Raw genomic sequence first — 17,083 nt, 5'->3', positions numbered from 1 at the left:
CAAGTCATTTTCTCTGCACATTTGCTGTTAGCATTTTTTTTAAAAACTTTAAAAAATCCCCCAAAAAGATGAAATCTTGTTCATTTCAATTTCCGTTTAATGGTGAACAAATACGATCCTGTTTGTAGGGTAACTTGAATGTATGCAGCACTTTGTCGGCAGCCTTCGTGTTCAAGCAGAGACACAAGATTGCCGATTCCAATTCAAGTGGAATTTGATGTGTCAATATGAACAGTTGATAGCCTGTTTTCCTAACAGCTCTCACAAAAAAAAAAAAAAGAGAACGCTATGCTTTTATATCTTCACGGTTTAGCCAGTCAGATATTGATTAGGTGGTAAAATGTCACGTTTGCTGTAGTGAGAAAGTGCATTAACTGGAAAAGACATTTAAATGATGGTAGAGAGGGAAATGATATATAATATGACTGGATCGAGACAGCATTTCTTCCTAGTTAGGTGAAGAACGTTTCAGTTGCCCTTTGTGTATATGTAATGGTATTTCACTGGCATAACAAACAGCAGATATGTTTACAACAATGAGTTTCTTTCTCGGTATATTAATATAAAAAAAAGAGATAAACTGTTAAAATGAATTACAAAATAAGGGTTGGATGTAGATCAGTGAGAAAGTGCTTTCCAGAGGCACAATTGGTCCAAGATTAATCCCTGTCAGTGGGCCCATTGGGCTATTTTTCATTCCGTCCAATGCATCAAGTCTGGTGTATCAAAGGTCGTGGTATGTGCGAAATCCCTTGCTACTAATGGAAAAATATAGCAGGTTTCCCATCTAAGACTTGATTTAACTAAAGTGCAATGTAGAATACAAAATGGTTGTTAGTAAACACATTATAAATAAAAATGAGTTACACTTTTGTAGATTAACCAAACTTAAGAGTCTATTGTCACGGGCTGGAACTAGGGTCTGCGACTTCAATCACTTTCATAAACTTATTATAAAAATACTTTAAAATTAAACACTTCCTTTCCATCTGACTTTCCAATGATTAAAGGGACATTCCCGAGCAAGGGATCTTTTATATGCACCATTCCACAGACTGGATAACACATACCACGGCCTTTGATATACCAGTCGTGGTGCACTGGCTGAAGTGAGAAATAGCCCAATAGGTCCTCCGACAGGGATTGATCCTAGACTGACTGCGCATCAATGTAATGCTTTATCATCGGGTTATGTCCCGCCCCTGACTTTCCAATGAGTTAAGTAAAGTGCATTGTAGAAAAAAAGTTTGTTTTATTTAACAACGCCACTAGAGCACGTTGATTTTTTATCTTATCATCGGCTATTGGACGTCAAACATATGGTCATTCTAACACTGTTTTTTAGAGAAAACCCACTGTCGCCACATAGGCTACTCTTTTACGACAGGCAGCAAGGGATCTTTTATTTGCGCTTCCCACAGGCAGGATAGCACAAACCATGGCCTTTGTTGAACCAGTTATGGATCACTGGTCGGTGCAAGTGGTTTCTACCTACCCATTGAGCCTTGCGGAGCACTCACTCAGGTTTGGAGTCGGTATCTGGATTAAACATCCCATGCCTCGACTGGGATCCGAACCCAGTACCTACCAGCCTGTAGACCGATGGCTGTGCATTGTAGAATACAAAAAGGCGCAGACTCTAGTTTCAACCCGTGGAAATTAACACAAAGTCTGTTTAACATATTGTAATAAACTTACAACAGAGTGAAACAAATTGTCTTTGACGAGGAACCATTACTTATCAGAGGTATTTGCTTTTGTTAGAATTGTGAAAATATATTTCATGGTATTAGAAACACCAGGATGACCAGAAACACTTCAGATGTTTGGAAATGAATAATCAAAAACAATAAAATGTAATAGTCTTAGCAATGTAGGACTGCAGAATCTGAAAAGAGGAGTTACGGTCTGCCCATGTGCGGGTGTAGGTCATACATCTGGCAAGGGGAGATAATTCTGCAGTGTAGGTTCTGACTCGGGGGGGGGGGGGGGTGGTAGTATACCATTGTTGTTGTGCTAGTACTAGGTAACTATGAATAAGAATGAAAATTAGAAGAAAAAAATTCTCAGTAATGTCTGATTTCAATTTATTGAAAAACGGCTCTGATAGTAAAAAAATACACTGTAGTGTTTAAAAACTAAGGACCTTTGACTTTAAAAAACTGGTTTGTACAAGTGCAGTCCTGACCTGTTTCTCAACAAATGTCAAGTTAGATTAGCCGATAGGGGTCACAGTCCATGACTTAAACAGCTGATTTACATCTCACAGATACAAACAACCCAGAGCCAGTGTTTAGTAGGACTGCACAGACAAAGCCGGAGCAAGCACAGAGCGAGCACGCTAACCTTTTCCCACACCAGCTGTTGACACTCATAACTGGGCGTGCACTGCCAGTTTATCATTCAAATTAGTTTCCCTGAGCTGGCTCCAGTGTTTTTAATTGCTTCCTTGCAAAACTGTTTGAATTTCGCATTCTCCGTGCTCCGGCTACTTGAGGCGTTAATTTTCAATGAATTTTATTAAGTTAATTTGAAGATTATGGCGCCATATGATTTATTCACTTTAGTGGTTAGTGCATACTTTAAGGGATTTTGATGGCCAAATGTGATGGCTGTTTTAATAGGATATAAAATTGTAAAGTTGTAGTAGACAATTGGTTTAATAGTTTCCAATTCAGCGATTTATGGAAATAACATTTTCATTGGAAATGGTTTACATAGACGTAATTTTAATAATGACCCAAATGGTAAAATAAAACGTTTGTATGAAGAAATTAATGAAAACCCCCACATTATTTGTAACAATAACTGACAAAAAGCTTTATAAATTATCAGTTGCATTTGCATCAAATTTGACCCTTAGAAAAGCAAATTCAATGTTGATGTTTTATTACAAAATTAGTATTAAAATATGTAAAATAAACAGAAAAAAAACCCTACAATGTTACTATGTGTTACTACTGTTGTTTGTAAAATAAAAAGAAACTATTTATATAATCCAGCTGAATTTAAATTCAGTCTTCAAATTCTATTACAAAAATTAGTGTTTACATTTGTAAAATAAACAGTAACGAAAAAACCCAAATTGGATTACAAAATTAAGTGTTAGTGTTTATAAAATAAAACTAAAAAATAGTTTTTCATATAAATAGTTTTTCATATTTTCATTCAAAATTGTTTTTGCAACTTTTTAGTGTTATTTTGTGCACTCTGTTCCCATGTGGAATGTTTAAATAAAATAAATTTTATCTTATCTTATCTTATCTTTATCTTATCTATCTTGTAATCAATCCAGCTGAATTTAAATTCTGTCTTCAAATTTTATAACAAAAATTAGTGTTTATATTTGTAAAATAAACAGTAACGAAACACAAAAAAATCCGATTATAAAAATTAAGTGTTGGTGTTTATAAAACAAAACGTGCAACTGTGCAACTGGGATGACCCATTAACACAACCCATCTGTTAATTTGTTTCACTACACTGTGATAACAAGTGGAGCAGGCGGTTACATGTATTCTGCTAATGTACATCCCTCCATACAGGTGCTGCACCACATGTGGGCCTGGCCTGCCATCTTTGAACTTGGAGATGAGGTTTTTAACTGAGAGATTCCCAACGTGCCAGCATACCGAACATGTTATTGACCTTGCCTGCGAGTTCCTCAATACACCAATCTCAGGCTGTTGATTTTGGCTTGAACGTTTTTCTATTTCTCTTCCCCTCAAACACTGGTGATAGTTCATTAGCAGGTATATTTATCTTTGTCAGCTAGTTGGCAGTGAGAGAATAGAAAGAGCCCTAGAGAACCTAAGAAGTGCAGTGGGTTGGGTTAGTCCTGGTGGAGGTATATATATTGGGGCATTCAGTCATAAGTGTACAAGCAAAACCTCAAATTAGGGCAAACATTATAGATATATTTGGGCACAATGTGCTAACCTGAGAGGTTTTTACTATGTATTTCCATCATTCTACCCTCAAAATCAGTTGTAATCCATGTAAAAATACTTAGAGACTCCTTTGCATCCCTATATTGCTGTTTGGTAGTAATGCAAATATGAATAAATGTTTTTATCCAGTTTTGGGCATAAACCAGCCTGTACCCCCCCCCCCCCCCCCCCCCCCCCCCCCCTTACAAGAATGGAAGCCGGTATGCCTATGCATCCAGTTCTGTATGTGGAATGTTTATATGTAATAAAGTGTTTGAGTTTATAATCTTTTAAATAACACAATGGGTATTTCACTGATATTTTCTATAGAAATTTCAGATCGAATATATTAAGCATGTGGACAAATGAGATAACTGGTAACAAAAATAAATTGTAAATGAAAGAAGAGTGTTCAAATCGGGGAAAAAGAAATGGAAAGATGCATTTGAAAAAAACCATCACAGCTTGGGGGGGGGGGGGGGGGGGGGGGGTTGGTAATAAAAAAGGATTTTTTTTCACATTACTTATTGTAGTAAATTGGAGAAAGAAAAAAAACGGGGGGGGGGGGGGGATGTTTGCTTTTATAGGGAAATCAGTGCAGGTAATGCACATGCAAAAAGATTTTAGTATGCAATGCTGTGTTGTTGCAATAAACACCAAGTTGTGGTTTTTGTGGGTTATGGACACAACCTCCATGTTTTCTGCCCATGACGAGTTCTTCCCATCCCCAAATTTCACTTTGTTTGTTTGTTTTATGCTCATTTTGTTATTAAGTTTCAAGAACGCTGTCCTGAGCACACACTTCAGCTATCTGGACTGTCTGTCCAGGACTTTATCTGCCACCTGCTTTTATCAGTAACACTCTTTTCCAAATGTAGAACATAAATTATAGACTTGGAAAGGGTGGGGTGGGTGGGGAGAGAAGCTGTAAAACAATCCCTTCGCCCATTGTTATGACTACAATGTTAATTTTCTCCCGTTCTGATTTAGCGCCACAGGTTTTTCAAAACAGGCTTGGGTTAATAGGGTTTAAGACTCCGCGCGTTCACTTTACTGTGGTCGGTGAGGCGTGAAATGACTGGATCAAGTGCTTGGTGGGAGTTAAATTATCCCATTCACCGGGGTCCAGTGAACACCACCAGCCCCGCAGTACTCGACACAATTAACACGCCGGCTGAATTAGACGAAGACGAAAAAGCGCTAATGTTCGTAATTGTATTCAGTGCTTTTAACGGCGCCAACAACATGCAAGTTTGTACTGTGTTTGAAAAACGTGTTGCCATTTGTGGCGGTGGTTCCGCTAGGTTTGTTTCGTCACGTCGGCCAAAAGAAGAATAGAGGCTTTGCCTTGAGGTATCATAGGTTACAGGTTCGACCACACACTTCAGATAAAACCAGAAATAGAATACATGTATATGTATATATTTCTAATCGTATATTAAAGGCTAAATAGTCTCATTGCACTCTGTTCATCTAACACATCTGGTGTTAGTCTGTTTTTAGGTCTCATTACACTTTATTTCATTTCCCTGAGGACGTTTAAAGGTGTTCTTTTTAATGAAATGTTGGACTTTTTTTTTACATATTTTATATTAAGCTAAAGTATGTTGTGCCTCCTAGCTTTGTGATAAAAAAAAGTTCATTCCTTTGTGAAGATTGTTCTTGTTGTCTAAACCTAATGTCAAAATGACTACAGGTAATTGCTCATTAAACAATGTGCTGGGGTGTCATTAAACATCTGTTTTCTTTCCACTCTATCAATCAGTTGCCAATTCTGTTCTATCATTTACAAGACTGTGTCACAAGTTTTTAAAATATGCTATGGTGTCATAAATCATTTCCTTTACTAGTATTTTCCAGTTGTGAGTTCTATACTTTCATTTACAAGACTGCATCATGGTTAAATAATGTGCTGGGGTGTACTCAAACATTCCTTTCTTTTCCTTTCCACTCAATAAAACAGTCCACAATTCATTACCCTTCACTGGTTTGTTACATCAACAATAAATTACTGTTTGGATTAAGAATGATTCACATTACATACCAGATGGGTTTTTTGTTGTTCTTTCTTTCTCTCTTAGTATTCCAGCAACTAATGCCTACTAATGCCTGAACAATATAGAACTAGTGGACACATATCTCTTAAAAAATGTCTATTTGATATTTTTAATGGTTTTGATTGCAGTATTGGTAGAACTGAATTGCAGATCAGATTTCCAATTTAAACTCATTTGAGGCATCCATTACCTTTGTTGTTTCAACACCAGTGAAACTTTACCATCAAAGAAATTAAAAGTGGTGAAATTTGAGAAATGTCATTTATATCATCTGATAATATTGTTTGTAACGGCAGTGACCTTGTAGTGCCAGTTGTGTGGACAATAGCATATTGATTATAGCTGCGGCCATTCCCCTGATAACAGAACAAGTGTTAAATTATTAACTAACTCTTGTTAACGATGGACATTGGATTAGGAGTTATTCAATAAGCAATGGCCAGAGTTGCAACCAGTGCACCACAGCTGGTCAAAGGCCGTGGTATGTGCTTTCCTGTCTGTGGAAAAGTGCATATAAAAGAACCCTTGCTGCTAATGGAAAAATGCAGAAGGTTTTCTCTGATGAATACATGTCAAAATTACCAAATGTTTGACATCCAATAGCTGATGATTGATTAATCACTGTGCTCTAGTAGTGTTGTTAAACAAAACAATGGCCAGAGCTAGTATAATTCTGCCTTGCATTCTGTAACAAAAAACAAACCAAAACCAAAACAATACCACAACAAAATTTAAAAAAAATAATTTAAGACCCCTCCCCCAACCCCTGAAGACTCTGTTGTGATTATTTTACTAATTTCAATAAGAAGTGTTGTGCAAAATATGTTATCATAACATGTAACATGTTTTGCATAGAGTTCCATGTGGAATGTTTATATGCAATAAAGTTTTATTTTTTATCTTTTTAAGTTAATTGGCGAGTGTTTTTAAAACAAACATAAAACCCCCCTCCCCCCCCAAAAACACCAAAAAAACAAAACAACAACAAACAAACAAACAAACAAAAACACAATAAAAATACCATTATAAACCCAGTATATTGAAAATTGTACATGGGTTGTTTGTTAGTTACGTATATATTTTTTAATATTCATAATGACCTGTGTATACAAAGTTATTTTATCATCAAGTAGACAGAAACTGTCATGTATATATTGTACAAAGTACACAACCCTACAAATACACTTGAACAAGTAGCACTTACAAAGTATACAAAACCTACAAATATACTTGAAATGGTCAGTGTTTTTGTTTGGGTTTTTTCTTTTCCTTTTCTCAAATACTACTTTCTCTACGAAATATTCCACCTTCCATAAACAGTTTCCTTTTGACATGTGTTTTCGTAACTGATCTCTCTACACTGCGGGCTGTAAGGAAATGTATTCTGATCGTGTTTATTAGAATGCCAGGCCCCAGAGATTCTTGCCGATGGCTGCTGGAACATATGTTGACCCTGTAGGCCAGGCACAGTTTGCTTGAACATGACAGATTTTATCACAAGATGAGATTTCCTGCTGTGTGCCTCCGATAACATGGTGTAACTCTGAGTAATAAACAAGGTGGAAACTAATGAATTCGGATACTTGAAAATAACAGATTTAGGGGGGAAAAAAGATGTTAAAATGCACCTAGAGCTCAGCATATCAAGTGATAATTATCGGTATTATGTGTTTTACCTAATTCAGTTATGTGATTAAAAAGATAAAAGACTAATGAATTCTGATACTTGAAAATAACAGATTTTGAAAGAAAAAAAAAATGTTAAAATGCACCTGGATGATATCAAGTGATGATTATTATCAGTATATTATGTGTTTTACCTAATTCAGTTATGTGCTTAAAAAGATAAAAAGACTAATGAATTCTGATACTTGTCAATAACAGATTTAGTTTTTTAAAGGATGTAAGCACCTAGAGTATATCAAATGACAATAATCGGTATGTGTGTGTGTTACCTAATTCAGTTACTTGCTTAAAAAGATAAAACGGTTATTGCATATTTAACATTCCACGTGTGGAATCAGGAAGGAAAGTCGGGAATGTTTTATTTAACGAAGCACTCAACGTATTTTAATTACGATCATATGGTGTCAGAAGTATGGTTAAGGACCAAACAGGTAATGAAAGAGAAAACACGCCACCATAATTAGCAGCAAATGATCTTTTTTAAGCAGTCTTCACCAGGAAATGGAAGTAATCACTCCCACTCTCCCTCTACTCCCCACACCACAGTTTTAAGAGAGATTGAACCAACTAGTTACTTTAATTTTCTTTAAATGATATAATTAATGCTTTGTAATAACCAGCATTATATTATGTGTCATAGCAGGGATGTTTTTGTTCAGTATCTAGTTTTTGTTTAACGACACCACTAGAGCACATGGATTAATTAATTACCGGTTATTGAATGTCAAACATTTGGTAATTTATTACTTGTAGTCATCAGAAGAAACCTACCACATTTTTCCTAATGCAGCAAGGGATCTTTTTATATGCACTTTGCCACATACAGGAAAGTACATGCCATGGCCTTTGACCAGTTGTGGTGCACTGGTTGGAACGAGGAAGAAACCTAGTCAGTTGAATTGATCCATCGAGGTGGTTTGATCCTGTGACGTGCAGCACCTTAGGCGAGCACTCAACCGACTGAGCTAAATCCTGCCCATGCTTGTCACATGCAAGAGAGCACAAGCAGCCCGACCAGGGTCAGTAGCGGGCGGGGTTGTTTGTGGTGCTATTAAATTTTGAAAATGTCCCGTAGGTTTTTTTTGAGTCCAAAAATGTATTATTTACATGAATTATCAATGTGAGTCTGTATTTAAATCTTCTTATATGTCATATAATTAGTATAATTATGTAGTGTGCACATTTTTACAAAAATCTGTGGCAAATAATATAGTAATAACTGGAACTGTAATGTATATTTGAAATGTATATCTACTCCCAACCGTGCCAACAACAGCTGTTTGAAGATTTATGTCAATGATAAAAAAAAAAGGCCAGCCTGTTTTTTCAATTATGTATATCTATGAATGAACATCTGGTGCTGGCTGGTAAATGAAGCTGAATATGATGGTTAATGAAAACAAAGTTAATTTTATGCCTTGGTGAGGGTTTTTTCTTCTCTATCTTCCATGGTTCAGTGATCTCATGTGGTTAAAATTCCAATCCGTCAGTTTTTCCTTGTGTCTTTTTATAGATCTAGGGATGGGACGTAGACCAGTGGTAAAAGCGCTCGATTGATGCACGGTTGGTTTAGGATCGATCCCCATTGGTGGGGCTATTTCTCGTTCCAGCCAGTGCACAATGACTGGTATTTCAAAGACTGTGGTGTGTGCTATCCTGTCTGTGGGATGGTGCATATAAAAAAAACCTTGCTGCTAATGGAAAAATGTAGCGGGTTTCCTCTCTAAGACTAAATGTCAAAATTACCAAATGTCTAACATCCAATAGCCGATGATTATTAAATCAATATGCTCTAGTGGTGTCATTTTGTTACAGACCTAATTTGTGCTTTATATTAGTGTGTCTGTTTCTTACCTGTTTATCAATACAAATATGGCTAAAAAATGTAATGGTGGTACACATAAAAAAGATGTAAAAATATCTGTTATTTATTTAAAATTTATTTACAAAATTTTTAATTGACATCTTAGCTTTTTAAATAGGGAACCTTCTCACATATTTTAAAATTTGAAAACTGAAATAAATTTAGAATAGTAACATAATGTAAATATTGTGTCAATGGATTCATATTCGTATTATTTAACTTGGTAAAACTCTAAAAGATGAGAATAAAAGAATATTTAAAAAAACCTAAAAAAAATATATATACTAAAGCTCTGAAAGCATTTTTGTTTAAAAATAGCATGAAGAACCAAACAAGAATCTCCCAATCCACCACCCTCTCCCCCCCCCCCCCCCCAAAAAAAGAGCAAAAAACCCAAGAAAAAAGCACAATAAAAACAAACCAAAAAGCCACCCAAAAAACAAAAGAAAACTATATCCCTAAACATTTTATTCCAAACCTTTCATAATCTCTATATTTTTTTATATATATCAACCCCCCCCCCCCCCATATTCTGAAATGACCATAGCTTTAATTTTTCTGCCGTATGCACCACTCCCACTCTACTTCAAATACTATTTTCCAAACCCAACAAAAACTTAGATATTATTTACTGCAACCTTGGCTGAGCCTCCAGTTGGATGCAGTGGCCTGTGGCGATGTCTGTGATTTATACAAATACCTCTGACAGCAGGAAGACTGGGCCTGTTTGTGAGAAAGCAGACCCAGAAAGGATATATCTGTCTTTGAAGTGACTTGCCACAGGCCAGAAGAAAGCTGTGTTCTTTCTGAGCCAATTTCCCTGATTAAACATGCAGTCAGTTTGAAAAGTCCATGTCGAATGTGCTGCACTGCACTTGAGTGCAGGGCCAAAGGATCAAACTTGAACGCCAAACATAATTGCTTTTATCAACAGTGTAATTCTGGGTTTTTTTTCTCCTTTTTGTTTTTGTTTTGTTCAGATTTCATTGAAATGTTTGGTTGGGTGTGTGAATCGATAGCTGGATTGAAGTACCAATTAACCCTTTCAGTGTTTGGGTGCATGGTTTTGTGTGTGTGTGTGTGTGTGTGTTTCTGCTGAGTTTGTAAATGTGTGTGTGTGTGCTGTTGTATGTGTGTGTGTGTGTGTGTGTGTGTGTGTGTGTGTGTGTGTGTGTGTGTGTGTGTGTGTGCTGTGTCTATGTGTGTGTGCTCTGTGTTTGTACGTGTGTGTGCTGTGTTTGTACTTGTACTGTGTGTTTGTGCTGTGTATGTGTGCGTGTGAGAGTGTATGATGCTAGTTTAATTGGAATTTGTTTACACTAGTCATTAAAAAAAATGTTTCCCTATTATTAAAAAACTCTAATAACAAAGGTTTAAAGCTGCGGTCTGACACTTCCTTTCTACAACATTAAATACAAACGTATTACTACAAACACTACAGCTTTAATAAACTTTTGTGTTTGTCACTGTCAACTGATAACATTAACTATCTTGATACAACATAAATTCTGTTGCCTTTAAAGAAAATTAACAACAACATTTTACAACAACTAGAGAAGTGCTATTAATTTTGAGTGATGAAATAAAGATTGAATAATGGATTTTGACAGTCACATGAATAAAATTAATATTGGGAGTCAATTTTGGATGATGATGTTGTCTTTGTTATATAGTATTATTTTTGGGGAAACTAGTACATTGAATGAGCCAACCAATGATGTACAACAATAACTACTATTCTCTTATCAAAATGTGTTGTATGAACATACATAATTATTTACCGGTAACGATGTCTGAATTGACCAAATTAGACTTTATTAACATTTTCATGTACAATTTTAAGCAACAGATTGTTTTGGGCTGGATTTACACAGCCTATTTTTGCCTTAAGCTAGGTTCAGACTACCAACTGCCAGCAGAAAAGTGGCCAACTTTCTGCCATCACAACTTCTACGACCACTGAGTTACTAGTCTGAACACCATTACAACTCGATTCTGATTGTATAACCCATTGTTGATCTGAGCTCACTCATTGAGAGTTAGGCAAATTACAACGCAATAAATAATTTCAGCCCCATATTTCCAATGTAAAATTTTAACATTAATATTTTGTTTCTTATTTTTCAGCACCACTGATTCCACCACATGCCTCGCCCTCCTCCGCACTGCCTCATACATACAACAAGTAGAGGATTCGTCAAGCAGATTATCCCTGCCCATAGAAGGATTATTCCTGGATTATCTGTTTCACAAAGTATTAACAATTACTTGGATTTTACCCTGACAATAATGTGTTTTATTCCCTGTGGATTCGGTGTACAGAATGTTTTCTTCCAGCTTTACATTTTAAGTTGTATAAATTCTGGATTGCATAAATACAAGATCCTGGATTATTTGGATATTGTGTTCAATACATTAAAAACAAAAACAAATTGTGTGGCAGCAAATTATAGAATGTGTGACAATAACATATTCCGAGGCCAGATTGGGATTTTTTTTTTTTTTTAAATTGGAAAGTAGTATCATGCTTATTGTGATTATTATCTTGCAAAATGTGACCTCAAGATTTTATATATTTTAAAGCAGTTCCTGATTTATTGCTGAATTAAAGATAAAAAAACAAAACATTATGATCAGAATGAGCAAATCGCTCATCCGTGAAGAGATGTGTTTTGACAGTGCTACATCTTTTCAGATTGGGGCATTAATATTGTACTACTATCTATATCTTATCTGTGATTCATCTGTTGTTTTCTGCTGATATTGAACTCGTGTGGCAGCAGTGACTGTAAGTAAACAGACACGTTTAAGTGTTTGTGTTTGTAAATAAAAAAAGTTATATATGTCCAGTAGTAATGGTCTGTGTTTGGTGCAAATATTATTTAAACAGCATGACATTTTTTTTTTTTTTATTAGTATAATGTCATTGTGCTTAGTTTGTACAAGTTTATGAGAAATTAGTGTATGATAGACTGGTATACAGAACTAGCAGTCAGCATAACGTGACTTCATAATAGTGGAGCATTTTCATAATTTACCAGTGTGGCAGTGTGTTATTGTTGGACATTTAGCAGAAGCTGTTTTATTCAGCTGTATCAACAACAACAACAAAATTCATTTATTATGGGGGGTTTTTGTTTTTTTTTTTTAATATTAAGACTTCATTAATTCTATTTAGCAAACAAAACAAATAAATTAAAAAAACAAACTATCCAACAAACAAACAAGAAAAAAAAAAAAGAGAGAGAGATTTAAAGCTTAGATTTTTTTTGATTTTTTTTTTTAATATGGGGTTTAGGGGTAAGGAAACACTGGAATACTACATCAATAATTATATAAATGTATCGAAGAAAAGAAATAAAATTTGAAGAAAAAAGAAAAGCAACTACAAATATTTGGAGATTATAAAAGCTTGGAATTTTTACTGTTTTATTTTTAAAAACAAAACTTGGATATTTTGGAGGTTAGAAAACACTGACAGACTACATAGTTGTATAACAGCTGAAATACTTAAATGACTTGGCAACATATTTGAAAAGTCTTATGGGAAAAGAACACGGACGGAAAAAAAATGAAGAAAAACCACACTGAGAACATAAACTGACAGCCTGTGAATAATTTATATTCCTGATGCGGAAACCTCGGGGTTTTTTTTCTTTCAAGTTATTACTGAGGAAAGCTTCCAAAGACTTGATTGCCTGGAAGCAAGGCTTTAGGCAAATCGGCCATCTTTGCAGAGCAAGCTTGCCGACTGTAATTCCATTCTAGTTAACAGTAGATGATAAAAAAAAACCTACAAATCTGTGCCAATTTTGTGTGGAATGTTCACAGACTCACAAACTAATATCATGTATTAGCTTGCTACAAGTGTTATCAGCCTGAAGGGAGAAAAAAAACACGCATTCAAATTATCAGGGCCATACATAGCTGAATATAGTCGGGTGGGGGAGGAGGGGGGTAGGCAGTTACGAATGCAATAAATGAGAAATAATAATTAGTGAACGGTAATGTAGGGTTTTCTCAAGCTAGGCGAAAGGCACATTTCTAATCTGAAATGGCATTGTCAATTGCTAAGATAAAAGGTTAACAGTCTTAACGTTTTTTTTGTACTTTTAAATGTTAGTCTTTTTTTCTTTCTTTTTTTAAACTTCACATGTTCATCCATTTTTCATTATGCTGCAGGGCAGAGATGAGAACCATATTTCATTTATGTTTTCATAATCTGAGATTTAATTTTTTTTAAACCAAATACATGCCATAATTTCCTGCATATTGCCCGCAGGCCATACATTTTAAAACTGCTAAAAATACCCACAGCAGACTATCTTGACAGTATGGGATATGTGACCGTTTATGTTTCTCAGGACTGAAAAAACAAACATGTGGGCTGTATGAAACACTTGTTTTAGACAAGCCCATTGGAATATTTCTCGTTCCAGCCAGTGCACCATGACTGTTATATCAAAGGCTGTTGTATGTACTATCCTGGCTGTGGGATAATGTATATCAAACATCCCTTGCTACTAATGAAAAAGGGTAGCAGGTTTTCTCTCTAAGACTATGTCAGAATTACCACGTTTGACATCCAATAGCCGATGATTAAGAAATCAATGTGCTTTAGTGGTGTTGTTAAACAAATCAAAGTAACTTTTGTTTTAGGATAACTATTATATAACAAAATCAAGTAAATAATGATACAGCTATATTTATTTAAAAAACACCAGTATTTGAATATTTTAGGAGGAAATTACAATAAAAACAATTCAGAAATTGGTTTATCACGATATACAGGGATACAATCAACATTAATGGCAGTCACATGACCAATTGTGTTTCTTGCAAATTATATGCAGACTATCTACCGGAACGGGCTATTTGATTTTTTTAAAAATAATTCTAAAAAATAATTATAGCTATCTGCATGCTTAGATTCTGGTTTAACAGGCAATATACAGGAAATTACAGTAGTTTCTTTTAACTCTGTTTTTTAAACATTTTAAAACAGATATTTTAAACGTTTTTTTCTTTTGTAATTTTGAATGGATAAACTAAATAATATGGGTTGTTGACTTTTCAAACAAAGGTTAATATTTGTTAAAAATATAAAAACTCTTTCTTTCTTTTTCTTTTTTTTTGGAAAAGTCTCGTTACAAATGAAGAAAATTCTTCTCAAATGTCTTGTTACAAATAGCTTTTTTATTTAGCAGAGTGAAACAAGTATGTTTATAGTGTGGTATCAGAAGAGAAATAGTTTTGAATACGTGACAATAATTATAATTTGTTTAGCCGAGTGATTTTGTGAATATGATGATATGTAGCTTGATCATGTATTTAATAGCAGAGAGAGGAATTCTGTTGTGCAGTTCTTTTCTCTTTTTTTTCTTAATAAAAAGCTAACCATAAGGAAATGGACACAGCAGTCATAATTTTACTGTTTTTGAGACACTTTTACAGGTTTATTTTATAAATAAACAATATTAACAATGGCATCTGTATGAAAGAGTGTGTACTATAGAATGAAATAATCATTCTGTGAAAATACAAAAAATAGTACCGGGTAATTTAAAGATTAAGTAGAAATTTCAGTACGTTAGTGGTAACACTGTAAAAGAATATAAAAACTCGGTCAATAATAAAGCATTAAGTCGTAGCTTCTTGTAGATTTGGAGGGGGTTAGTAAGTTTATTAAAATTGTATTGGATTAAAAAATGTGTGGGGAAAAAAAATCTTGTGTGAAAAAAAATTCCAAGTACAGTGTAATGAGTTAGTTACTTACTATTTTTAATATTTTCACAGAATAATTGTATTAAGGCAGCTTGGCTAGTATCAGCAACTCCAAAGTGATTTTTTTTTTTTTTTTTTTTTTTTTTTTTTTTTGTAAAGTTAATATCTTTCTCTCCTTTAAAAATCTGACTCTCCTTTAAAAATCTGACATGTTCTTTTCACACTGGAAAACGTTAATAATTAAAATTAATTTCATGTAATTAATGACAAACAGTAATTAGACCCCCATGTGTTTCTTTCATGTTAACATTCAGAAAAACAATTGCTCAGTTTGAACATCAGAATAAGAGATAAGGGACCCTGAAGGTTTGACACCAGAGGGAGTGTTGGGAATGTCCTCTCTTGGATAGAGGAAAAGTCATGACACAAGTTCTTTCTGTGTTATCTAAGCAAAGACCCGGGGTCAAAGACAACCAGCCGTACAATATTCTCGAGTTCACCACATACAAATACAAATGGCTGCAAATTGGTGGCAGCCAGCGGTCACTACGCCGCTGACATAATGATCGAAGCCTTGGGCCAAATTGAAGCTTGGAACCAGTCGAACTCCCTAGCGTGTTCGCTTCACGGTTAATTAAATATTGCCATTCTCGCAGTATAATCGTCCTTAATCAGTGCTTGCCAGTAATTTCATAATCTATTATTAATCTCCTGAAATAATTAAGACTTAAGAGATAATGAAAAAAGAAAAGAAGAAAAAAAGAAGAAGAGAGAGATGATATTTGTTTTGTTTGTAGTCCGTTTGTTGTTTTTATGCACACGTGTGTAGTGTGAGATCGGGGGAGAGAGGTGTAATTGTGTTTGGGGTGTAAATATTTGAATCGGTCTGAGTGAGAATGGTTTTCTGTGTTGCTTGCCAACATTGATTGCACGATGCCAACAGGTTTTTATATAAAATAAAATGGCTGCCAGGTAAATAATTCGTGTCCTCGTTTACTCCGAGAATTCGTTTTTCATTCAGTCCTAATTAGCCTGGTCTCTGGGCCCATCACTATAATGTGCTTGAGTTCAAGTTTGTATATTAAATAAAACAAAATATATCCGAAATATGACTCCATGCTTTTGTTGTTTATTATTTATTACTATATGGATGGAAAGAACAAAGGGATCAGAAAAAAAAAGTAATTAGAAAAAACAAACCAAAAAACTAAGACTAAAACTAATTATCCATGATGTTACAAACTAACCGTCGTATTCACACTCACTTCCACAGTACATCTGTGTATTATATACAGACATTACTACGCTGGCAGAGAATCAAATTTGGTCTAAAATACCAAGTGTACTCTTCTTTGTTTCTCTCGTTATGTTATCTTAGAATGAAAGAAGCTGTTTACGAAAAGCCAGTGATCTAGGTGTACAAGTGCAGGAATCATGCGTGGGTGGAGGTCTACGCTGTGGCGAGCTGTCCCCCGGGAAATGAAAAAAAATAAAAATATAACGAAAGTTTAGCAAATACCTTTTATGACGTCTAAATTTGCCATGGTTGAATAAACTTAAAAAGAAAACCAGGTCCTCTTGTTGTGTTAAGGCAGAGGTGGATGAGTTTATGTTGTTGGTAAATGGTAAACATTTGAGATGTGAATACTAATTAATAAAAATAAGTTAATTTATAAATGTTATGCCATGTTTGTTTTTTTAACATTAGCTAAACTTTCGTTGTTGAGTATATATATACTATTTCTTTGAGCAGAGGAAAATGGTGTGTGTACAGACCTTGACGTAAAAAATCCCCCATAACTTAGATTATGGGGAACTATTTA

General features: G+C 34.8%; 1 protein-coding gene across 3 annotated transcripts in view; it reads left to right on the top strand.

Moving 5' to 3' along the window:
* Positions 1 to 16,372, top strand: part of LOC121386311 (zinc finger protein 608-like) — a 56,323-nt gene extending 39,951 nt beyond the window's left edge. For all 3 annotated transcript variants that reach the window (XM_041517193.1, XM_041517176.1, XM_041517185.1), the window contains one exon: positions 11,664 to 16,372. In XM_041517193.1, the coding sequence (XP_041373127.1) occupies positions 11,664 to 11,725 (62 nt within the window). In that variant the 3' untranslated portion in view covers positions 11,726 to 16,372. The remainder of the gene's footprint in view (positions 1 to 11,663) is intronic.
* The last annotated feature ends 711 nt before the right edge of the window (positions 16,373 to 17,083 follow it).

This window comes from Gigantopelta aegis, chromosome 2, assembly GCF_016097555.1.
Source record: "Gigantopelta aegis isolate Gae_Host chromosome 2, Gae_host_genome, whole genome shotgun sequence".
NCBI lineage: Eukaryota > Metazoa > Mollusca > Gastropoda > Neomphalida > Peltospiridae > Gigantopelta > Gigantopelta aegis.
Note: the sequence above shows the minus strand (reverse complement) of the source record. Positions and strands in the feature narration are given on the sequence as shown.